Source organism: Ictidomys tridecemlineatus, chromosome 3 (assembly GCF_052094955.1).
Source record: "Ictidomys tridecemlineatus isolate mIctTri1 chromosome 3, mIctTri1.hap1, whole genome shotgun sequence".
NCBI classification, from domain to species: domain Eukaryota; kingdom Metazoa; phylum Chordata; class Mammalia; order Rodentia; family Sciuridae; genus Ictidomys; species Ictidomys tridecemlineatus.
The window spans coordinates 79,186,786-79,211,723 of NC_135479.1; the positions used below are offsets into that span (position 1 = coordinate 79,186,786).

General features: G+C 41.7%; 1 protein-coding gene across 4 annotated transcripts in view; it reads right to left on the reverse strand.

Moving 5' to 3' along the window:
* Cpne4 (copine 4) overlaps nucleotides 1–24,938 on the reverse strand; it is a 455,030-nt gene that overhangs the window by 125,944 nt on the left and 304,148 nt on the right. For all 4 annotated transcript variants that reach the window (XM_078043313.1, XM_078043315.1, XM_078043316.1 and 1 more), the window contains exons 4-6: nucleotides 10,221–10,292; nucleotides 7,365–7,439; nucleotides 528–611 (exon numbers count right to left, since the gene is read on the reverse strand). In XM_078043313.1, the coding sequence (XP_077899439.1) occupies nucleotides 528–611; nucleotides 7,365–7,439; nucleotides 10,221–10,292 (231 nt within the window). The remainder of the gene's footprint in view (nucleotides 1–527; nucleotides 612–7,364; nucleotides 7,440–10,220; nucleotides 10,293–24,938) is intronic.

Below are 24,938 nucleotides of genomic sequence, written 5' to 3' on the forward strand. Positions count from 1 at the left end.
CAGTCCAGTGTATGTACTTTTCCTGAAGAAGCAGGTTGACTTCTGAAATTGCAGCGAAGCTTAGAGCTGAACAACCTCCGTGTAAACCTTAGCTTTGCCCCTTGCTCACTGTGAGACCTGGAAAAATAACAAAGTCTCCCCAAAGTTTAGTTGGTTTAACTGTAAAGTGGGGGAGATAATAATAATTCCATCAAGGGATTATCATGAAAAGCAAGTAAAATAATGCATGCAAATCACTTAATCGGATGCTTGGTACCTAGTTATCTTCATTAAATGTTAGCTAGTTTTCATATTTTATTAATAAGTTGCTGGCTGTCTCTGTTCAAGATCAACAATGGAAAAGTGGGGCGTTAGGGCTCTTCTCACTGAACATATAGATTGAGAGTAAAGAAACTAAGCTAAAAAGGCAGAGACATCTTGAGGGCAGTGCCTATGTACAGACAGTAAGACATAGAAGGTGTCCCTCAAACAGGTCCATTTATCATCTTAGGAGACAAACTGGCTTAGGTGGAGATGACTCTTCTTACCTCAGTTCGGTGCACAAGCTGCTGAGTGGCATCGTCATTCATGCGAAAAATTTCCAGGAATGGGTCAGATTTACTGAAGAAATCCTAAAACAGAGAAATAGAAACAAAAGGATTTTTTTCCTCTGCATTTAATCCATCCCTGATCCACTAGGAAGATTAACCACCTGGGCCCCTCCCCTGATTTTTCTATTGCCCACATGTGGAATGGAGGGAACGGAGGACAACTCGTCATCTCTTCCTGAATCCTGCTCCTGTTCCACCCACGCTCTCCTCTCCTTGCCCTGAGACAGTGCACAACATCTTTCCTTGCTTTGTTCTTTATCCTTGTGTGTGATCCACCCCTGCCTGGAATAAGCTGCAACTGAACTCCAAGTCCTTCGTGAAATAAGTACTTGGTTGAAATCCAAAGTAATCTTCAAAGATCAGTTCAAACCCCAGTTCCCTGAGAAGCTGTGTATTTGTTGTTTGGAACACATTCATTAGAGTTATAATGAAGTCTACATCTGATGACAACAATATCTGGATCACCTGTGAATCTGTTTCTATTATCTGGTTTTAGGTATGCTTGGTTTTTTGATTAAATACACACTATGTGAGAAAAATTATAAAGGTTTTAGATGAGTCTTTAGTTTCTAGCAAGCAGTTGGAATGGGTGGGGGGAGTCCCTTAAATCCAATTGGGATTAAGCTATTCAGAAGTTGGATTTCTTCAGAAGTCTTTAATAAAAGGCCTAATCTATTTCTGATTCCTTTTCTCCTTAGGTGTGGTTCTTAGACTGCTCTAACGGAAAGCCTGAATGTTTGTGAGAGCTGTTCCTCTTTGATAAAGCACCCGGTGCCGGTTTTAGTTGTGAGACTTCCTGGTCTTCTCTTATCTCCACTGTCTCCTGGCTCTAAGTTTTTGTTCAATTTCTCTCCATGCTTTTATTTGCTAATTAGTGAATGTCTGGAGAGGATAATCCACTCAAGACGGTCGAGCTCTTGCCTTCTCTGAAGAGTCTCTTAGTTGCCCTAAAATTTCAGTTATTCTTTCTCAGCCCCAGGAGGCCATCGAAACCTGTGCTCAGTTTCTCTGTTTCTTAGTAGCTATTTTCTGGTGACTTCCCAGGCTCTAAATCCAGGGTGCTTTAGGAATCAGCCTTGGATGGAAAGTCTGTACAGACTGTCTGAATCACCTTGATGGCTTTCTCCTCTCCCCCAGAATCTTGGCCCCTCAAATCCTGACAGCCTTGTGACTCTCAAACAGATGCCTCTTGTATCTTTTCTAATGCATAAAGTTGCTTTCAGTGGGAGAGTGATGTAAAACAAATAGGTGCTTCTTAATTGCAGGCAGAACCTATCTACATCCGTTCCTTCTTGTAAATTTATTCCTTACCAAATAGGTTACACATTTTGAGAGCAGAGGAATTAGGTCTTACTTTGCTTTCTATATCTATTACTTCCTCAGCATCTCCCATAGCATTTAGATTTTAGCAGTACATGGCGTTTATTGGTTGAATGAATGAATACATAAACAAATGAATGCATGACACAAGTATGTGATATAGGACAGGAAGCTATTTGTGCAACAGCCTTATTTATCATACTCTTATATATTTCACCAGGTGAGTTTTTTTTTTTTTTAGAAATCTAAACTGAAACAAAACAGAACTATGTCAATATTTGCCTTAAATGTCATCTTTTATTCCTAAAAGTTAATAAGCTAAATACATTATTTCCTTTTGTGCTGTTTTTTTTGGGGGTGGGGGGCTCTTCTTCTAAACATTTCCTCACAATCGATGTCTTTACCAGCCATCCTAGTCTTGAGATCAGCAAAACATCTGCAGCTGTACACCAACCATAAAGCTTTTGTGCTTGATGTTAAGATATAAGGAGAGCTGGACCCTGCTCTCAGTCCTGCCCATACCATCCAGTTTGGTGGTAAAACAAGTATTCGAATCAACCCAACCCAGGGCTTATAATGAATGAATCAACGAGCAGGAAATCTTTGTAGAAGAGAAGAGAGATGATGAATTTTGGCTGCAGAAGATGGCTGTAAGGAAGATATTTTAGAGAGAGAACAGCCCGAGTGGAAATGTAAACATGGAGGGGGATACCCTGAGTCCCTTAACTCGACTGCAGTCTAAGAACCTGTCTAGAAGGAGCTGGGGACAGTGCTGGTCTGGAGAGGAAGCAGGAAGCCACTGAAGGAGTCTAACCAGGAAAACAATGATTGGCTCTGAAGGGGGAGAATATGAGCCTAGAGACTTTGTAGGGTATTCCAGAAAGAGAAGAGATGGGAGGTGGGGATTACTATCTTCTCTTTTGCTTTCCTCTTTACCCAACAGGAACTGAACACCATGCTGCACAGTACCTAGTTACATCCTTCTGTTCTACTTCTGGAAGTACCAGATGACCAGACCTTCTCCTCTCAAGAACCCACAATGGCTGCATCCATTACGGTTCTGCTCCATAAACCTAGTCTCCTCCCTGAAACAGCCCATTTCTCTCCCAGACACACTCCCAGCTGATTTCTTTGCATTTGCCAAGACCTTTGCCCCTCAGGCCTATTTGTTTCTACACTCATCCTAAAAAATTGGAACTTTCCTCTTCTCTTCCCTCTCAAGTGGCTGTGGGCCACACTCTGTTCCGTTGTGCCCAGGGGCTCCCTCTGTAGTAGTTTTGTCTCCATGAATAGACTGTTGGTTCCTCTCTGGGGATGTGTTTATTAATTATACTTCAAAACTGCTGACCCCAACGGAAGAACTTGATCAATTATTTTACTTTTCCCTCGTTATTGATAAATTAAACATTTGTTACCATTTTTTTAAATTTAAAATTGTAACATGTAGAGAGATGATAAAGACAGAAAGAAGGAAAAACTTAACCCATAACCCCACTCATAATTCCACAAATACCAATAGGTATTTTTGTAAATCTTTTTCTAGAATCTAGGCATAATTTTATTTTTCTCTCTTCCTTTTAAATATATACATGTATCTGTAACTATACCATATGTATAATTTAATACTGCATTTCTTTTACTTGGTAGTGTATTGAAGCACTCTGTTTTATTTCACATTCTTTTAAAATTACTATTTATGGTTAGTATGTAGTTGTCAGGAGGGCACCATATAACACAAACACACACACACACACACACACACAGATCAGATATAGTTTCTTTCTTCCAATAATGGAAAATCTAATATGCAGCACACTGGCTTTACCAATGCTTTAACATCCCAGCTCCCCACATATAAGCTGGCTGGCCTTAAGCATGATATTTAACTTCCCCAAGTTCAGTTTCCCAAACATGAATAGAAGGAGTATCACCCTTTACCTTGGCAGGGTGAGAGAAGAAAAGATGATGCTGTGCAACCAGGGCATGGCACATGCTAAGCACTCAAAAATGCTGGCTGCTATGATTATTACCAACAGAAGACTGAATGCATGAAAATAGTTGGTAAAGAACTATATAAATACCAGGATGATTACTATTAAGGAGGTATCTGATTCCTATAAAGCAACTCAAAAATATCGGCTCAAAAATATCTAGCATAGCTGTTGTGGCTCAGTGGTAGAGTGCTTGCCTAACATGTGTGAGGCACTGGGTTCCATCCTCAGCACCACATATAAACAAAAATAAATAAATAAATAAAGGTCCATTGACAACTAAAAAATATTAGAAAATATATCAAGTGTATCTGATGGATCTGGGCTTCAGATACCTCAGCATTTATAGCAGCTCAATTCACAATAGCTGAATTATGGTACCAACCTAGATGCTCTTCAACAGATGAGTGGATAAATAAAATGTTGTATATATACACAATGGAATATTACTCAGCCATGAAGAAGAGTGAAATTATGGCATTTTCAAGTAAATGGATGGTGCTAGAAAATATCATGCTAAGTGAAATAAGCCAATCCCCCCCAAAACAAAGGCTAAATGTTTTCTCTGATATGTGGACGCTGATTCATAATAAGGGGAGGGCACTAGGGAAGAATAGAGTTATTTTGGATTAGGCAGAAGGCAGTGAAGGGAGGGGAGGGGGTATGAGGGTAGGGAAGATAGTAGAATGAATCAGACATTGTTACCCTATGTGCATATATGACTACATGACTGCTGTGATTCTATATCATGTACAACCAGAAGAATGAGAAGTTATACTCCATTTATGTACAAAGTGTCAAAGTGCATTCTACTGTCATGTATAAATAAATTGAACAAATAAAAAAATAGGAAAAAAATATCAAGCGTACATTCAAATATTTGTAGCTTCTAAATAACAACTCTAGGTCACTTTAATCCAGAATTAAAGTGACTCACTTGTAACCATCATATACTATAAAACAGTTGTTAATGAAAGGCACTGAGCCTTTGGATGGTTTGCTGTGCATCCTTGGGTAAATCATCAGACCTCACCAAGCCTCTGTTTCCTTGCAGAGGTTGTGTGAGATCATCTTTATGGTGTCCTCCTACTCCTCCGTTCTTTGACCTCTTTCAACCCGAGGCTGTTCACCTTTCAATCCAAACTGCACCATAGTACCCCTACTTGGTTCTCTGGAATACTGGGGAATCTGGACAAGACATGGTTACATGTCAAAGGATCTGGGTTCTACAGCACTGGGTCCTTGAGGCTCAGCAGTGACCAGGGCTCTGGATGATAAGTGCTGTTCATGGTGGGAATGGCCATTTAGAACCATATGAAGTGCTACGGAGGGCTCATTTAGTTCCATGAGCAAGTATTCATTTGACTAAAAGGAACTAAAAAACACAATGGGTCCCTTCCAAACTCCCAAGTCCCCTTGTACTGTAATGTAAATCAGTTAGAGGACAAATTAGAGGTACTTAAGAGACTGCTAAGTGGACAGAAACCATTATAAGCCATTAAGTGAGTAGCTGTAAACTGTCACCTACTGACCCTATAGCTTATAATGGCACCGGGGTAGACACTGCAGATCTGTTTTGAGATCTCTTCTGAAATGTAGGTAGATGATGGAGGAGAAGGAACACAGTAGTTGAAAATGGGTGAAAGTTCAAAGCTCACTCCCAACTCACCATGCTTTCTACGGGCCTCAGCACCTAGCTCATGCAAATGCCCAAAGACAGCAGTTTGGAAAGATTTCACAAAGTCTACTTAGGACATTAAAAATATCAAAATGTGGTTAGGTCATAAGGGTAAAATCTTTTCTGATGTCCTCAGACAGAACTCATTACCCTTCCCAGAATACCCTGATTATACATCAATGGTCATATCCTAATATGGCAGTAACATTTTTATTTGTTTTTTTAAATTTATGTTTTACTTAGATGATGAATTCCAGGTTGGGGTGGGTGAGTGACACGCCTTTTTTTAGTGTGCATTTCCCCCAGTACTTTGTGCATAATAAACTCCTAACACAGTTTGGCCAATGAATGACTGATGAACGAGTGAATAAATAAATCAACCAACGGATAAGAGTGAACCCGTGAATGCATAATTGGGCTGAATACGTCTTTTAGGTGGAAGGTGAATGTGATATGCCAACATGTAAGCTGCTGCTGAAGACTTTAAACAGTTGCTGGAGACATTGCTGTCAGTCGTTGAGAAAGTATACGGCATCCCCAACTCCCCAATTGTCTAGTTATACTCTAGGAAAATGGAGATCTATGAGAATACATTAATTGATGTGATGTGGTTTTTGACTTAAGGACATATATTTGGTGGGAAATCATAGATATCACATGGTAAGGTTGGGAAGGACACCTCCACCTGTCTTTATGGTGTGGAGGTTGCACCTTAAGTTGTGCAGTATGTGTGTGTGTGTGTGTGTGTGTGTGTGTGTGTGTGTGTGTGAGACTAACGTGGCCTGTGCTTCGATAGAAGTGGCATTAGAATGAGTATAGATGGAGATTAGACTGACATGGGATTGGATCTTCAGTTTCACCACTAACTAGCAAAGCCATGAAAATGTGCCTTGCAGACCTCCAACTCTAGGGAATGGAACTGTCTCAGGTTACAGGCTGCTGAGCTCTGAAATCCACCCCTGCACTTGCACTGTGGGCCAGATTCCTACGGCAGCTCCCAGCCAGTAATGGTGTGCACAATGGGTGTTAACGGAAGCCTCTTCCTGGGAGTAGCCGACTGTGGCTCTAGGATTTCCTGACAGCCTTGCTGAAACTTCCTCAGTCTGCCTGGTGTCCTGGGAGACTTCCACCTGCCCTTTACTTCCTCTTTCCTCCATTCAGCATCAGACTTTGATCGTGGTCTGTTGGTTTTCCCTACCTGTCTCTGTATGTACCTTACACGGGCATTTCTACCAATAAAACCCTTGCATTTTGAATTCTGTCTTAGTGTCTGCCTCTCAGAGGATCTAGAAAAAACATATGGAACGACCTTAGGCAAATTATTTTATCTTTGAAAAATCTTCCCTCTCCTGCAAAAGTGTTAATAATACTTGTTACGTAGCAGTTGTGCAAATGACTAAATAAGACAATTGTATGCAAAGCACTTAACCCGGTACTTGGCAAACACAGACACTTAATAAATGTCACTTTTCTTCCCTCTCCTTTTCCTTAGGATATCCCTAACAATAGGGTTAAATCCTATTTTCCTGTGTACATCTGACCTGTGGCATCTGGAAATAAGTCTTTGTGTAATGAGACTATCCTGTTTTAATTACAGTTCCTTCCCCTTCTCATTAACTGCTTCTCAATTTGGGGAGAGCCTTACTTTGAAGACCTCTCTGAAATCTTTGATCTGTTTAATAATGTGGGTTTAAAGGGAAAAATAGCTTCGGGGAGAAATCTGATTAAACTGTGTGTGCTAGCTTTATTACTTCCTTCGATGAGGTTAATGGCCATACACTTTACCTTGTCATCCAGTTTTCGTGCATTGAATGCGAGTTCCACATAGTCATCATTGCCAGATAATTCTTCAGCGATTACCTAAAGGAAAAAGCACACATCAGCTGCAGTGGAAGGTGGATCCTTTAGCCCAAGAACCCATGGGCAAATTTAGTTCATGTTTGGTCTGAAAATCGACAAAACAAATGTTGGGCAAGAAGTTTGCCTATAACCCTGGTAAACATGACACACTACTTCTAGGTGTTGAAAGGAAATCCCTGGAAAAGACAGCAGTAGACAACTAGATTACATTTATGCCTAGCATGAGAATCTAGAGATGGGACCCGTACTGGAGGAAGAAATATCAGGGACAGCAGTTTGGAAGAGCTTCTTTCTTTAAAGGGTACTCGGCATTGGATGGTACCTCCATAAATAACTACGTGTATATTTTTCTCCTTGGGGAATTACGAAGAAGAAAGAATAACTATATTTCTCTACTATCTGGAGTCAGACCAACAAGGGATGAGAAGATGAATTCATCTCTGTGTCTGTTGCAGACCATGATGGTCAAAGATATGTTCTGATTTCTGCTTTTCACAAGACTGTTCCTGGGCTTTAAAAGAGGAAAGCATAAGTAAATAAACAAACAAATAAATAAGAAGGAAGAAAGAGTAAGGGGAAGGGTCAGGAAGAAAAAGAAAAAGTCTCTTCTCTGACAAAGTTTTTTTAATAAAGTGACATTATGAAAGGGCCTATTGGACAATATTATCTCCTCGTGTGTAAAAAGGGACTCTAGCCAGTGACTCTCAAAACCTTAGAGCAGAAGTTGGTGAAAAAAAAAGAGAAAAGCAGTAAAAAAAAAAAAAAAAGCAACAAAAATCTAGGGATTGGGCTAGTTGCATATAACATTTACATGTTAGAATTTCACATATACTCAGGGACTGAAGCACACAATCATCCTTATCAAATTGATTTTTTTGAGACACTGAGATTTAATTCAATGTTATCACCATTATTTCTGAGCTCAACTTTTCCATTAGGACTTGCTCTAAACACTGACTGGCAGCCTCTAGAAAACTTAAGGTTATTTACATCTAAGATTAAGGCTAAAAAGGTTGTCTAAAGAGGGATACTAAAAGTCAGAAACATAAGTTTTCAGGTATAAAAGATAAACTCAGGTATACAGGGAAGACTCAAGGCATACAGGAAAAACAAGAACTGTTTAGTAACTCAGGAATCATATATATATATTCACTTTTGTCCCTTACCACCCCAATGCTTTTTATCTTCTATTTGAGTGATGGTCCTTACCTATTTTGTGGTCACAGGACACCTTAGGGAAGCTGATCAAAGTTATAATCTTTTCTATCTGTGGTCGTCTCAAAAATTTCACACATAGTTTCAGAAGCTATTGAAGCCAATGTTTTGGTTTGGGGACCCAAGATTAAAGGGACTATTTAAATATTTAAAATTAAGAAGATTAAATTTTTTCTGGGATTTATGGAGGAAGAAAATCTCCAAGATGTCATAGAGAACAGGTAGGAAGATCAGGTTTATTCTCCTGGGAAAGAACCACAGCAATATTTTATACCTGGGTCCACTGGGTTTGTGGCCATTGGGAGTGAACCCTGGGCTTTTTACAGCACTAGTGAGCTCTTCAAAGAGCACTTGATTCATTATCGATTATAAAAGAAAGAAGCCTTGACATGACAATGTCATTTAAAATATTGAAGCCACAGGGGCTGGGGCTGTAGTTTGGTGGTACAGAGTGTGTTTGGCATGTACAAAGCCTGGATTCAACCCCCAGCACCACAAAAATAAATAAATTAATTAAATATTCCAGTAACACACTCAGTTAAGTTCTTAACAGAATGCCACAATTCACAAAGGGACCCTTTTGAATTTTTTTTCTTTTAAAACATTGCTTTCTTCTTTTAAAAAATGAACAAGTCACTCTCAAGTTAAAAAGGAGAAACTGAAAGAAGTCAGTAGCTTTGCCTCCTTGCAATTTGCCTTCCTAGCAATTTAGATTTTTCTTAGTACTATTTTTTGACCTTTCTCACTCTTTTTTATCCACACAGTTAAATGGTTAGACAACTGTTCTCTACTTTTCTCAAAGACTCAAATATAAAATGTCAAAGTTTCAAATACCAGGAGTGCCATATGAAAATTTCCATTCCTATGTAGAAATACTTTCACCATTTTCCAATAGAACATTCTGCATGGATAAAAATGTCCTATAATTTTCATGGTGCAATAAAGTAGCTGCCAGTCAAATGTAACTATTGAGCATTCATGTATGGCTGGAGTGGCTAAGGAACTGAGTAGTTGCTTTTATTTAATTTTAAATAATTTTATTTGTTTAAATGATCATGTCTAGTGGCTACAGAATCAGATCGGACAGAATAGTTCCAAACCATTATATCAAAGACAGTGTTAAATGCTGGGCTATCTGCTTCTCAGGCAACAGATCAAACCTTGGACTGAATGCTATTAACACAAAGCACAGAGTTTTAATTCTAAATCGAGGGCAGGTGTCGGGGGTAACTTTGATGATCTAAAAACCCCAGACAATTCCATATTATTACTGTGTTCAGCAATATCAACTTTCTCCTCTATTAAAACCTGTATAGCAATTGCAGAAGTGCTTAGGAGAAGGGAGTAACCTCATTTTCAAATCCTTTTTCTTCCCCATTTCCCCTAAGGGTAGAAGGATCAAAATTGCATTGTCAGGAAAGAGAAAGAAGGAAAAAAAAAAGAGGTAAGTAACTTGGATAGTTCAGCAGTTGTAGCATCAAATGTCCAACAGGCAGAGGGTCTATTTGCCAAGTGTTGGGTTTGCCTGGGCCAATCTGGGCAGAGGGCTGCTCAGGGAGCTCTCACCGTGATGGAAGATTTTCCTGCCGTGTTCCCGTGCTTCAGCAAGGATTTGGACAGCTTTCTCTGGGAAACAATCTGCACAAAAGGAAACAAAATGAGAAATGCTAGTCATAGAACCGCAGGTCTATTTTTAATTATTTTCCCTCTACATAATTCTGCATTCACAGCTCTATTTGAAATTATGACATCGATGTCCATTTATATTTCAAGATTCTTCTGTGGGCTTCCCTTAGTATAGGTTTTTCCTTTCTTTCTTTCCTCTGATGGTGTGTGGCATAAGACAGGGAGTGAAGACTTACACATAATTCAGTCAATTAGGAAGAAGGAGGTTTAATTGTTCCTGAGGCATTTATATCAAAGCTTAAATAGATAATATTGAACATGTACAGTAAGATAATGGAAATGAAGCTTCATAATGATCTCAAATTAGCACCATACCTCTCTGCAAAGTGAGGGATGGGGTGCAGGGAGGAAAAGGAGCCCAATGTCTAAATATGTAGCTTCTATGTCTACAGCCTCTAGGGTTCTGTTCTTAATAGATTCATTGGGAGGCTACAAAGTCAATCATCAGGAAGCCGATGCTGAGACAAGTCAAGAGGAGTAGCTGGGGTCCTCTCCATGATCCAGTGTCCGTGCACATGTGCAATTGACAATGTAAAATCATTATCATATTGGAAGTCATTCTTAGCCAAACCTGCCCATTCCTCTGATTTCCTTTTTTTAAAGAGAAGTTTGGAAAGGCATTGAGATCCAGGTCGAGTATATAGTCCATGATGCCAAAAGGAGAAAAGGATTTAGAAAGTTATTCTTGGGGAGAACATCACCCACTGTGGTAGGCATTGTTTATTTTAGATGGTCCCCAATGATCCTATCTTCCTGGTATTCATATTATTGTGTAATCCATCTCTCTTGAGTGTGGGATGAATTTAGTAACTTGCTTCTAATGAACACAAAAATGAGGCTATACCACTTCTGAGATTGGGCTATATGATGCCCATGACTTCCATCTTTCTGATTCCATTTCCTCTCTCTCTGAGACTTTGCTCTGGAGAAAGCATGCTGCCAAGTTGTAAGTTAGTCCCATAGAGAGGCTTGTGTGGAAAGGAAATGATGTCCCTAACCAACGGCCCCTGAGAACCTGAGGCCTGCCTACAGCTACATGTACAAGCTTGGATGGAGATCTACACTCAGGCTGCACCCAGAGATAACTCACGGCACCTTGATTGAAGATCTAGGGACCTAGAAAAACTGCACCCTGATTCTTGATACACAGAAATTGTGAGATAATGAACACTTTTTTTTAAAGTTATGAAGTTTTGGTGTATTCTTCTGTTTGTCTGTTTGCACAATAGAATATAATACATAGTCACAGAAAGATATGAGAGGAAATCACCATGCCAGGCAGGGAGACACACCCATTTATTGATATTCTCATACTATACATTTTTGTCTTTGTGTTAAAGCAGTGGAAACACCAAGAGCATTTAAATGCCAAATGTGAAAAGTCTAGAAAAGCTGTCTAGGCCAAGCCAACTTGAGATCCTTATCATCTGAGGAGGAAGGAATTTTTCTATAAAATGCCACCTGGGGATGATATGATGATATGGTGATGATGATGATGATGATAATGACAAACTCCATGACAACAACGATGACTCCTATTTAAGGAGTACATACATATGGCTGATGTTTTATTCAACTCCACAAATATTTGTGCAGCTTCTCCTGTATGCTAAACTTGGTGCGAGGCACTCAGGGTGCAAGCAAACTCAGATGCAACCTCTGGCTTCATGAAGCTTACAGTTTCTCACTATGGGTCTTTTATTGAAGGGAATGGGGAAGACACATGATTAATGACAAAGCCAGGGTCACCTGGAAACAGTAGCCAGGCCAACATCTGAGTAAAAATGAGGCAATATGTCCATTTCCCAAATAGAAATATAATAAAAATATTTCTTTCCATTGTTATTGTGTTTCCTTGCTTACCTACCCATGACTTCAACCCTCTCAGCACTGTAGTAACCCATTCATGAGGTTACCAGGCTTGGGTTGACTATTTTATAAACCATCTTACAAGATCCATATTATCATTCTTCAAGGAAAGACTTAGCCTGAGAACCTGGATGGCGTACTTCCCTCTCCTCTTATCTAGAAACACCATCATAGCCCTTTATAGGGTGGGAAGAGAATGCTACCATGACCAGCTCCTGCCTTTTTCAAGTGCTAGGAAGATAAGCAAGTTCCCAGGACATATTCCTTCTTGGGAAATGGGTATGTGGGCCTACAAGTGGCTAACCAATCAGGAGACAAAACAAACTTGCTTTACAGTCTCCATGCTTCCATCTCATCTCCGAAGAATGAGTAAATAATTAGGATTGCAAACCTTTCATGGTAATAATGATGGACAAGCAATGAGCTGCCCTTGATGTTGCCATTCTTAGGACTATTGGGCAAAAATAGCAGGGATGCCCAGCTGGAGCCATGATCTATAGAGAAAAGCCTCTTTGTTGCAAATCTCACTTATCATGTATGCTTTGTTGCTTCTGAACTGTGCCAGCCTGAAAAAGAACTTAGGTCTTGTCAGAGAATGAGGAGAGTGACAAGGACTCAACCTGGCCTCGGCTGACATAGGAGGCCAACAAATAGTAAGGTCTGCCTGGCATTGAGGGTAAAGGGGACGCACTTGTCAGAAATCCTCTAATTTGATTCTGTTCACCTTATTGTGGGGTCACAGCTGGCAAACCTCAGCATTCAACAAGAGGGTAAAGTGTAGAGGGAGTAAATAGAAGTTGAAACATTCTTTTTAGCAAGATCAGACCAGAGGGACTTTAGTACCTCCGAGGTCTCTGACCTGTATCCACACACAGATTTGAGGGTGGAGGCAGGTCTTCTCCCATGGACAATAGCTTCTGATAGCCTAGATTCTCTTTCTTTCTTTTAAAAGGAAAGCTCAGAGTTTCACTTAAATAATGAATGGGATGAAAGCCAGAATTTAAAACAAACAAACCAACTTTTAAGCCAATATTTTAACATGTATATATTCAGCTGTGATTTCCCCCAAAGTCTTCAAAATAGTTAGACAATCATTTTTCACAAAGCTGTTGTTCATAAAAATATCTTCAGAATGCCTTTATTTTTTAAGGGGGAATTGATTTAAAACTGTTGCAAAAACAAATGCTTATTGAACACTTTCTATGTGCCAGGCACAGGTTCACAGGCTACAGGGGTGACAGAAACAGATTGAAAATCTCTTTACAAACTTTACAGTCACATCTCTATTAGCCTGAACTGATAATTCCCAATTGTATTGTTAGCAATTTTCACTTTTTAAAAGGTCAGTGCTTAGTAAATGAATAAAATCTTTGTGAAAATAAAATCGGAGGTCATAGAATTGTTTAAAACAAAGTTTGACACCTCCACTGCAGGACCTCACAGAGCTATTTCCTTCACCTTTCAAAAGATCCACCTACCCTCCAACGCTTGTCTGTTCTGGGGCACACAAACAAGACCCTTGCTCTGGGTAAGGTAATACACGGGACTTTCCTCACATTACCTTGATTCTTGTCATTTCATGATCAAACTCTCTCTTGTTCCCAAGCAACTGGGATGAAGGAAGCAAGGCTTAGGGAAGTTAAGGTCCTACAGTGTCACAGACTGAATTTTGTCCCTCCCCAAATTCATATGTTGGAGCCCTGACCCTCAATGTGACTATTGGGAGATGGTGCTTTTTAAGGAGATAATTAATGTTAAATGAGATCATAAGGGTGGGGCCCTAGTCTGATAGAATTAGTGTCCTTATAAGCAGAGGAAGATGCATGATACCCACATGAGCTCTCTTTTCTTCCTCTCCTCACTACTCTGTCTCCTCTCCTCCCCCAACTTTTTCTTTACCCCTTCCTCTCTCCTTCTCTCCCTCTCTCTTCCCCTCCCTCCCTTGTTCCTTCAGACTCTGTCCCTCTCTCCCTCCCTTTTCTTCCTCACCCTCTTCCTCTCAAGGGTGCACACAGAAGAAAGCCTTTGAGGGAAGGTGGCTGTCTGCAAGCCAGGAAGAGAAGCCTTAAAATATGACAGGAAGGCTTGCACATACCTGTAACCCCAACTAATCAAGGCTGAGGCATGAGTGTCACGAGTTCAAGGCCAGCCTGGGCAATTTGGCAAGACCCTATCACAAATTTTTTTTTTTTTAAAGATGAGGGGCTGGAGTTGTAGATTGCCCCTGGATTCAATCTTCCTCCTCCTCTCACCCCCACCAAAAAAACAAGAAAGAAGGAAAGTCAATTCTGATATCACCTTGATCTTGGACTTCAAACCTCCAAAGCTGTGAGAACATAAATTTCTGTTGTTTAAGGCACTCACTCTGGTATTTTATTGCGTCAGCCAGGGTCAGCTAACACATCAAGCCTGCAAGAGTTGAAGCCCAGGTTCACTCCTTCATTTTTATAGAATGCCTGTTAAGTGCTGGGTGTTGAGAATAAAGTGATGGCACAGAGCAGGTAAGGACATTGACCCCCAGAGATATGTCAAGTTCCAACTTGGAAAGGAGAAGCAAGGTGGTGCCATGGCCTGGCTGGCCCAGAGGATCAGGGAAGGCATTTCTACAGAAACTGCCCTGGTCCTGAAGGCTTATGGAAGAGGAGAACGAGGATAGTCAAGAGGGAAGGGGGGGGGTGGAGGGGAGGCTCCAGGTAGAAGAGCCACAGGTACAGAGGGAAATAGGTTCATGAGGAGCAGGGAGAACACAAGGGACAGAAAGAAGGCCCTGGGTGGATCCTGAGACCAGCTTCTCCACTCTGTTGAACTCCGATTGTAGACAGTTGAGCAATGTTGTTTTGGGTGAGCTAAAAATGACAATACTCACATCTTCCCCCCCCCCCAATATGGATGAAACCTGCGTCTACAACCTTATGTGGCTAAACAAAACAGAAAGGCCTTTGATCCTGAGATGAGTAAACGGTGCTGAATGAAACAGGTAGCCTCTGAGTCCTCCTAAGTGCCCTTCTGAAAAGGAGCTGAGGGAGATTTGATGATGCCCACTTGAAAGAAAAGGCAGATCAAAGACAGGTGGGAAGATGCTGGGTATTCGGAATAATGTGGCCACGAGGCAAGGAACAGCAGCTGTCAGAAGGGGCGATGAATGGATTCTCCCTTACAGCCTCTAGAGAGACTATATAGTCCTACCAACCCCAGGAGTTAGGAGACCCTTAAAACTGTGAGAGAAGAAATTTCTTTGTTTTAAGCTACCAAATTTTCAGTGGTTTTAAACAGTAGACACAGGAGACTCCGAGATTGGTTTATCCCAAAGTCAGATTCAAAGTCCTGGGAAGGTTTGTAGTGATAACTGCAATGATGGCTGATTTTAGGGAAATCCCCACCTTTATGTCCCCCCCCCTTCCAAAGACTTCTGGGTAATATCACTTTACCTGGTAGAAATTAGAGCACCTCAAGATAGGTCGTATGCAAGAGCCCCTTGTCTTGGTGCTTTGCCTCCATGTCCTGGTAACCTTGCTTCCATTGCTGACCTAGAGGACCCACAACCTTGCCCCAATAATGAGTAACCCTTTAAAACTAAGGCCCGTCATATGCACTACAAGTACCGAGAAACTTAAAATATATTTTAAAGAACATTTTTTTAAAAAACTTTAAAGACTTGTGCTTTTTCGTATGCTGTTCCCTGAACACAGGGTGGCTCACACCCTTTTCCTTCCATCGACAGATGTTATTTATTTTTCAAGATCCACATTAGAAATATGGAAGAGACACTGTGGTAGGAGGAAACTGAAGTCACTCGTGGGACTAATAAGGACTTTCCCCTTGCCATATACAGGTGCCCCTCCCCCAGCCTGTGCTATCTGGCCTCCCCCCACCCAAGCTCCCCCCCCCCCCGCCGCCCCAGCAGCAGAACTTGTTAGAAATGCATTCTCAGATACCACCCCAGCCTACTGATTCAAAAGTGGTCTTACATGCATGGGTGCTTTTCATGCACATTAAAACAGAGAAGCTGTGAGCTAGAAAGTGAAAATACATGCAGACAAAAGATTTCACTGCAATATGATCCCATTTGAAAGATGTATTTTAAAATTTAATACTAATCTCTTCCGATTTGGACTTGATTCACTGACGGGGAAAAGCTGCAAGAACTAGGAGAGGTACAATTCTAAAGCTTTCTCAGCCATGCAGGGGAGGAGTAGGGTGATGTATTTAGGCGCTTCCATATTATATAAATTCAGGACAGTCCTCAGCTCTCCACTGGGGACCCAAAAAAGGACCCCCCCTGGAGAGAGTGATTCAGAGTGATATCATAGGGAATGATATCAATGGTAATCTAGTGGCTTGGTCTTCCTGTCTTCAGCTTTCTATTAAGCAGGGTTCTAATTACTTCAAGTAATTATAGGCTTTTACCCTTTCTCTGATTTCATTAGCAAGAGATGGAATGGAGAGAGAGCTTCCGAGGGGGAGGGAGGAATTTAAGGACTGCTTGTGTATTAATTACCCACCTTTGCCTGGTCTCTTGGGTTAGGCCTCACCATCATCACAAATGATCTGGCTCTGTGATTAGTCAGAGGCCACCTGCCCCCTGACTCTACCCCACTCTCACCCCAGTCCCCAAGTCAAGCCATATGGCAGCCGGGAGAAAGAGAAAAGGGAGCTTCTCCAAGTCACCCAGTGTCCAGTCCAGAGCAATTTGTTAGAGCAAGGGCACATGGAAGTTTTTTGACATGACCTTTGGTAGGTTGTGACTTGTCTACCAGGAGGCTGGCCACCTATCAGCTGTCCACAGAACAGAGGGGCAAGGAGGGGATTCACTGACCATTTTTAAATGAAAGAGGCTCACACAGCTGTTAGAAAGTCACAATGAATACTGCGTTTGGAGCCCTTGTTACATGACAGCTATTGCCGTCAAGTGCTTTATGTATATCGATTCATTCAATCCTCGGGGCAACTCTCGGAGGGGTTATCATATGCCCCTGTGGGTGGCTCAGAGGTTAGAGGTGCAGAGAACGTCTTCGTTTGCTCAGTCTGCCAATAACTAACCACCACAAACTTGGTGGCTGAAAACAACAGAAATTGGCTCTCAGGATTCTGGAGGTCAAATGCCCGAAATCAAGGCATCAGCAGAGCCAAGCTCCCTTCACAGTCTCCAGAGGAGATTCCAAATCTTGTCTCTTCCAGATTCTGGCGGTCGCCCTCACTGGTTTGCCTGCGCATGGCTCACTCTACCCCCTTCTTTACGTGGCTCTTTAGTCTTCTGTCTGTGCCTCCCCTCTGTGCCGCTGGATTTGAGTCCCAAGTGGTGAATCTAGGATAATCTCCTCATCTTGAGATCTTTCTCTTAGAGGCATAAAGACTTTTTTTTTCCAAATAAGGCCACATCACAAGTTCTTGTTCTCAGGACATGGACACATCTTTTTGGAGACTGGCACTTAGTCCTTAACAGAAAGGCTAGGTGACATGCTCAAGTTTTCATAGCCAGTAAGTAGCAGAGCTGGGGTCTGAATCCAGACAGTCTAGCTCCAGAATCCACGTTCTTAACTGCCAAACTCTCCTGCGTCCCATAAATAGCAGAAGCAGGACTGGACCCAGGCCTTGGGCTAAACCCTAACAGGTGTGCAAAGTGACCCAATCTTATTCCTTGGCCTCAAGAAGGAGAAGAGTTTCACTTCCTGTAGACCACTGCAGTGTTTCCCCAACTGGATCCCTATCTTCACTCCTGCTACATAACCTAGAGTCAGAATCATGTGCAAGTTTGGCCCTGGGGGTAGACATTGGACAGCTTACTCCGAGTACTTCAGTTTCCTCACCTGTGAAAGGGTGAAAATAGCATCTTACCACTTAGGTTTACCATGTGCAGTATGAAAATTAAAACTCCAGCATTAGGCATACACAGGTAAATTAGGAAATGCTCCTTTTCTCTCCTTTTCTTTCCCATCCTATCAGTCCCCACTTAGAGATAACTACAGCGATCTATTGGCTTGGACTGGGATCCTGGCAGTGGAAGGGGTTAAGATAATAGAGATAATTAAGACACCGAATTGATGGGGCTTCATGATTGATTGATGGGCAGGGGGAGAAAGTGAGATGAATGAGGGAAGGTTCGCAGGTTTTGGACTTTTGGCATTTGGCAGGATAAAGGCCTCATTCACTGAGGGGCACACTGGAGGAGAGGCAGCTAGGGGTGGGGGTGGGGGAGCTGTGAAAAAAGCAAGAGGAAATGGTGAACTTGGGTTTTTGAGCTGTTGCATTTGAGATTTGATTTGGATCTGTGTGTTATCCAAGTGGAGATAGTATCTAGATACTGTTGTATACACAAGTCCCGAATTCAGAAGAGTCCTAACCTTAGAGTCTCTAATGGGTGGATGATAAATGGAAGGGCAGAGGAGGAGAGGGAGTATATGAAGGAAAATGGAAGCAAGTTTGAGAGTGAGGCAGGCCCACATCAGTGTCTCCTTGCTTCACTGCACTCTCAGCCCCTGAACACCCCTCTGGGGCTGGGAGGACCAACTTCCAGGACCATGAGGTGACTGAGGATGAGGGGATTCAGTCCTCTGTGTCCTTCCTGCTCATCTTGGGGCTAGAGAAGGCTCTGTGGGGTGGGGGGACATCAAATTCAGGGTAAGGAGTGACTTCTTGGCTGTGTGGTGATTGACTCATATGAATGTACCACAATGAATTCTACCTTTATGTATGAGGCACCAATTTAAAAAAAAAAACAATAAATAAATAGAAGAAGGACCAGTGAAATAGAGGAAGGGAAAAGGGGTGGGAGGAGGGGAGGAAAAAGGGAAGTACCAGGAACTGAAATGAAGCAAATTATAAAATATTTTATAATTTATATATATATACACACACACACAATGAAAAGTTGGAGGTGTACTGAGGATACAGAAAAGAATACCTCTGTACTGTGCACTGTGGGAGGTTGTTAGTTGGTATGTGATTCTATTTGGATATATGGATATTTAGCAATTTGTATAAAAGTCCTTAAAAGGTGTGCCCAAATGTTCCAACTGTTGTTAACTTATTGGAAAAATAATAATAATCTGTGTTGGGCAGAGAAGGTGTATGTGATACGATGCTCATCAAAAGTTTATAATTCTGGAAAACTGGAAAAAGACTTAATGCCCACAGTAGGAGACAGCACATGTATTTTGCTATGATGGAATACTCTGTAGCCCTGAAAACAAATAATGCAAGAGTATATGCATTGACACTGAAAGATGCTCACTATGTATTTTGGTTTAAAAGAAGCAAAAAAATAAAAGCATGTATACATTACCGTATTTTCATTTAAAAAAGAATATGTATATGTATCATAGAAAAAAAAATCGGTCAGATTATGCACCAGAATGTTTAGGAGTCATCTCTCACCAGTGGGATGAAGGGATATTTCATTTTTTTCTTTTTATTTCTAAATAGTTTTTGCAACAATCCTGTATTACCTTCACACATAGGAAAACAACAAAACCATTTCCTGAAATAATGCAATGGAGGGAACTCATGTCACGTGGAGGAAGTCCTTGAGGGCCTGGAAGAAGAGCCTGGACTGTGGCCCCACAGCCTCCAACAGAACTGAGGGAGGGTCTGTTGATCTTGGAGACCTAAAGACATAAGGCCCCATCCTGTGGGCCCCAAATGATGTGGGCTTCCCAGGGATCAGCTGTACTCCGAATCTTTGTTAAAAGTGCTGGTAAGAAGTTTTTTGCAAACTGTCCAAGGCATAAGGGTGGCTTAAGAGTCAGAAAGTCTAGGTTTAACTTGGGCCTCCCCCACTTGAAAATGGTGTGTACCTCATATACCTAAAGGTCTTAAAATCAGCATACTATAGTGAAGCAGCCGCATCCATGTTTATAACAGCTAAGTTACGGAACCAACCTAGGTGCCCTTCAACCAGATGAATGGATGAAGAAAATGTGGTACATATATACAATGGCATATTACTCAGCAATAAAGAAGAATAAAATTATGTCATTTGCCAGTAAATGGATGGAACGGGAGACTATCATGCTAAGTGAAATAAGCCAGTTTCCAAACACCAAAAGCTGAATGTTCTCACTGATATGAGGATGCTAACTCACAATAAGGGGTGGGGCAAAGAATAGAAGTTCATTGGGTTAAACAGAGGGGAATGAAAGGAAGGGAGATGTGATGGGAATAGGAAACACAGTGGAATGAACCAGACATAACTTTCCTGTGCTCTTATGTGAATACACAACCAGTATCCTCCACATCATGTACAGTCACAAGAACGGGAAGTTATACTCCATGTATGTCTGACATGTCAAAATACAGTCTATTGTCATGTATAACTAAAAAGAACCAATAAAAAAGTTAAAGAAAATGATGTCTACCTAAGTAACTTGAAGCAAGTTATTTAAAAGTTTAGGTGACTAGCAGAAAAATGAGAAAATAATGGCACTTACCCCTTAGGGGTTTTGTGAGAATTAATTCAAAAAATTGGTTTAAAGCTTTCAGCATAGGGTCTGGCAGTAGTATTTTATTATTATTATTATTATTAATATTATTATTATTACTAGCATTCATTGAGTGCATTATTCATGGAATAGATGAATGAATACACATCAGAGACATATTATTATTGTTCTCAATGGCTAATGAGCAAAATAGATCCATGTGAAGAGAAGAACAGGACCTAACTGCTGTAAGTTGCTTAGATTTTTGCTCCAGAAGTATTTCAGATAAACAATCAAAAATGGGTGGCCAGATCCTACTGAGCTGGGAGAAAGACTTTCCAGATAGAGGCATGGATTTATTAACTTCTGGGAAAGGATGCTTCATGCTGGACCTCTGTGAGCAGTTAGTTAATGATAGCATTTAGGAAGAATTACTACTCTGCCTTTTGGATCTACAAAGGGTTGTAAGAAAGCACTTTGATGAGCAATGTGGTCTAATGAGAGGGCAGGTCTCCAGATCAGATCAATTTGAATTTTAGGTCTGCCACTTGCAGTCAGTGTGATCGAGGGTAGATTCACTGCATTCTCAGAGTTTACCTTTTAATCAAGTGGGGTTGCCACATTTAACAAATATCTGGAATGCAACCAGGTCCCTGAAAATCAGTTTCCTCTGTTCAAATGACGACTTATGAGGCAGTCAGTGGGAAGACTTGGGTGGTCTGAAAGGGCATCTTCTTATTGAGCATATGAAACAGAAGGCCAGAGGCCATGAAGCTAAGGAAAAGCAGTTGAGTGCCCAGGGAAGCCAAAGGCCTGGTGCTGAACTTCTACTGTGCCACTCTGTGGCTCGTCATCCAGGCCTAGTGATGATGACGTTGCTGTCTGTTGATAGCCCCGAGCTCATAACTACCTGACCTGTGATCAATTCTTAGCAGAGCCATCATAGGTGACCCTATTTGAGAAGTTGAAATCCCCATGCTTAGAGGTGTTCAAGCAGTAACCAGGTGCACCAGAGAGCAGTACCGGGACTCCTGCACTGCTTGGGTTAAATTCAGCACTACTTTTGTCTTCTTCCCAATTTCAAGCTTTCCTGGATCCACTGGGAGCTGTGTCAGCACATTAATAGCAGCTTTCCTGGTTTGAATCTCTGCGGGGAGAGAAAGGTTTGGAGGATTTCTGCTCCTTTGTTTCTGATGACTGGCTTTGGGGAGTGCCTGACTGGAGTCTCCTGGTGGGGCACATTCTAAGGGAGTGAGGTGCAGTGATCAGCTCCCTTGGGGGCCCCTTGGAGCTGAGCTCTGGATCAGGTACCTTTGCTGATCTGCACTGGTGAACAGAGAAGCCTCAGAGGCCCCTGTTCCATCGAAAACAAAGTTAATTAATTCATACCCAGCCTCATTTTGTCCTTGGATCTGCAACTAAGACTCTTGGGAATGATTTTGTAAACAAAGCAGTTATTGTTTTTCTCCATCTAAACTTCATTAGGTTGATTCAAAACACAAATAATCTCTTTCTGAATTTAGGCTTGAGCTGGAGGTCTTAGGCTTTGCACGGGATCTCAGACTCTCTTTGCAGATTCAGTGGTTCTCCCCTAACTTATCAGTTATTAGTGCTCCAAGCCCTCTCAGGTCTTTTCTGTCATTAAAAAATAATATTACAAAAGATGAGAATCAGATTAGCCAAGCTGACTCTCCTCCCTGTGGGCAAGGAGGGGGGAACCGAGGCTTTACCTGAAGTATTTGCAAAATGGCTTTTCAAAAACCTAAGCAAATCCCTCACCCAGAAGGATTCCTCACAAATTTCCCAGATTGGAATGTCTCACAGGTTTTAAAAGTTCTAAAGTTTAAGAATTTATACAATGCCTGTCTGCCTTACTCCTTCATTAGAGGGTAAGTGCTTCGAAGTCAGCCATGCAGACTGATTATGATGTTTTTACTAACTTTTTTTTTCTGAGTATAGATTTGATAAAAGGTCCTTTTAGGAACTATAGTGACCCTACAAATCACCCATAAGCCCAACTGCTTTTGGGCTAGGATTATCTAAGGCACATGGGATACTGAGGATTGAGTAGATGCAACCGGAGACTGCATTTGTCGAGGTGAGGCAAGGGCTGCTCCGTGGGAAGACTGTGCACCAACACCATGGAGACAGGGATCCAGGTTGGATTTACAGCCAGAAGTTCTGAGCTGGGTGGAAGTGAGATTGGAATGAAAGTTGGTTGGAAGCAACCTAAGTGGAGCTGTGATTGGGGGTCTCAGGCAGCTGCCTCTAATCCCAGGTGGCTTATGTGGGATAGGCTGGAGACCAAGTATCCCACACCGGTCTAGCTTAGAAGGTTAAGACCAGGACAACTACTTAGAACTGCTTTTCAGCATTGACACAGTAGTCCTTCGGTTCCCACCCTCCTGCCCTCCTCCTCTGCACCAATATGAGGCTATGAGAGAGATTGTATTACTGCCAACCTATGGGAAACAGAGTTCATAAACAGGGCCCATTTAAATGGCTCCTAAATATATCTTTTCACAACTGTCTTTGAAATTTAATAGGCACAAGGATTGCTTTCCCTAGGGGGGGAGTGCTAAGGTAGGATGATACCATCTGTGATTGAATGACATCTGTTATTTAGCATGAGGCAAATGCTAAGTATCCCCTTGTGCTAAATCATCGATGAGAAGGGATGAGGCTGCGGGGGGGGGGGGGGAGCATTCCTGAGAAGGAAGGAGAATGCAGGAAAGGATGCTTGATTTCAGAAAGGTCAAAGCTAAGAGGTGAATGAGAATCATTGACTATTTGAACCGGAAGGGATTTGGAGATGAATTCACCTATAGGTAAAGCTACTGTATCACAGGGAGGTTAAGTAAGTTACCCAAAGCCACACAGGGAGCTGGTGGGAGATCCAAGATGTAGGACTCATGACTCCTGTTTTGGATACTCTACAGAAAATTTAAAGGTCTCAAAAGAGAGAACTCCAGGAAAAGCAGAGAAATTTTCCTGGGATCTGACCTTCAGAGGATTAATTGCCTGCCCAAGGTAGCAAAGAAGAAGGTAAGACTTAATTTTATTCTCCTTGGAGAACTGGGGACCAGCTCACCCTTAACCACCCTATTGGAGTCCCACCTGTCTATGAGCAGAACAATAGAAAGTAGCACTTCTTCCCAGGATCCCCTGGCTCATGCATAGAAGTAGAGATGGTGTGGTTTACTTACGATGTAACTCATCACACATGTGACTGCTGCTGGCAGTGATTCTGCAAAGTTAGGGAAAGCTTTACGTGTGAGAAGCTGAAAGGAAAGGAGTTGCCTGCTATAACATGTCCGTTTGACTTCCTGGGCCACCCGTTTTAAGCTATGAGGATGTTCGATGTTATGCAACAAAATGCTAACCCTGGAATCTTGCTGTGGGCATTACATCAAGTCTGATAGTACCCTTGGCATCATCACACCCCCGGTGACCACTAATTGGGGTCATATCAACCCTGAACCAAATTCCCATTAATCATGACAGCATGCAGTCTTCCAGTCCTTTCAAAGGCTCCTGGGTTGACATGATCCTGACATTCATCTGCCTCTGGAAAGAAAACAACAGAATGGATAATACGTACATCCAACTACATTTAATGGGTTGGGAAGAACAAACCTGGGCAATCAAGATCTCCCTCAAGAACATAAACATCAATCTCTCTTGCAGGACTATAAACTTTATGATGCATTTGTCACCTTCTCTTCAGATTTTTTTTTTTTAGTCCTCCTTAATTTCTCCACTTTCCTAAATCATTAGTTCCTTTCATAATTAAAACAAGATACAGAGTCCAAGATTCATTAGTAGGCATGGGGGTTCTCAAAGTACCGTCTCTGGTCCAACAGAATCAGCATCACCTGGGAATTTAGAAATGCAAAGATGGAGTCCTTCCCCAGGTCTTCTGAATCAGAAACTCTGGGGTAGACCCAGTACTCTGTAGCACAGTGTTTCCAGGGTGATTCTGATGCAGGCTAGAGTCTGAGAACCACAGCCTGGAGGGAAGATGGTGTGTGATCCCTCTCTTATGAATAAGGGTCAGAGGTCCCCAAGACAGTCGGACTCCTCCAGGGGTTACAGATTTCCCTGCCCCACTTAACATGACAGAAAGCAGGAAGATCTTGGTTTTAACAGATGTCCTCAGAACCACTGTAGGAGAAAATACACTAAAGAACAGCCCCATGGCAAGGAAAAGAGGAAGGTTTATATAGCTGCGCCAGGGAGAAGAGGAAACTGACCCTAAGAAAAGCAGAGTTGGAGCCCAGGGGCAACTACTGAATTTAGATAATGGGTTCAT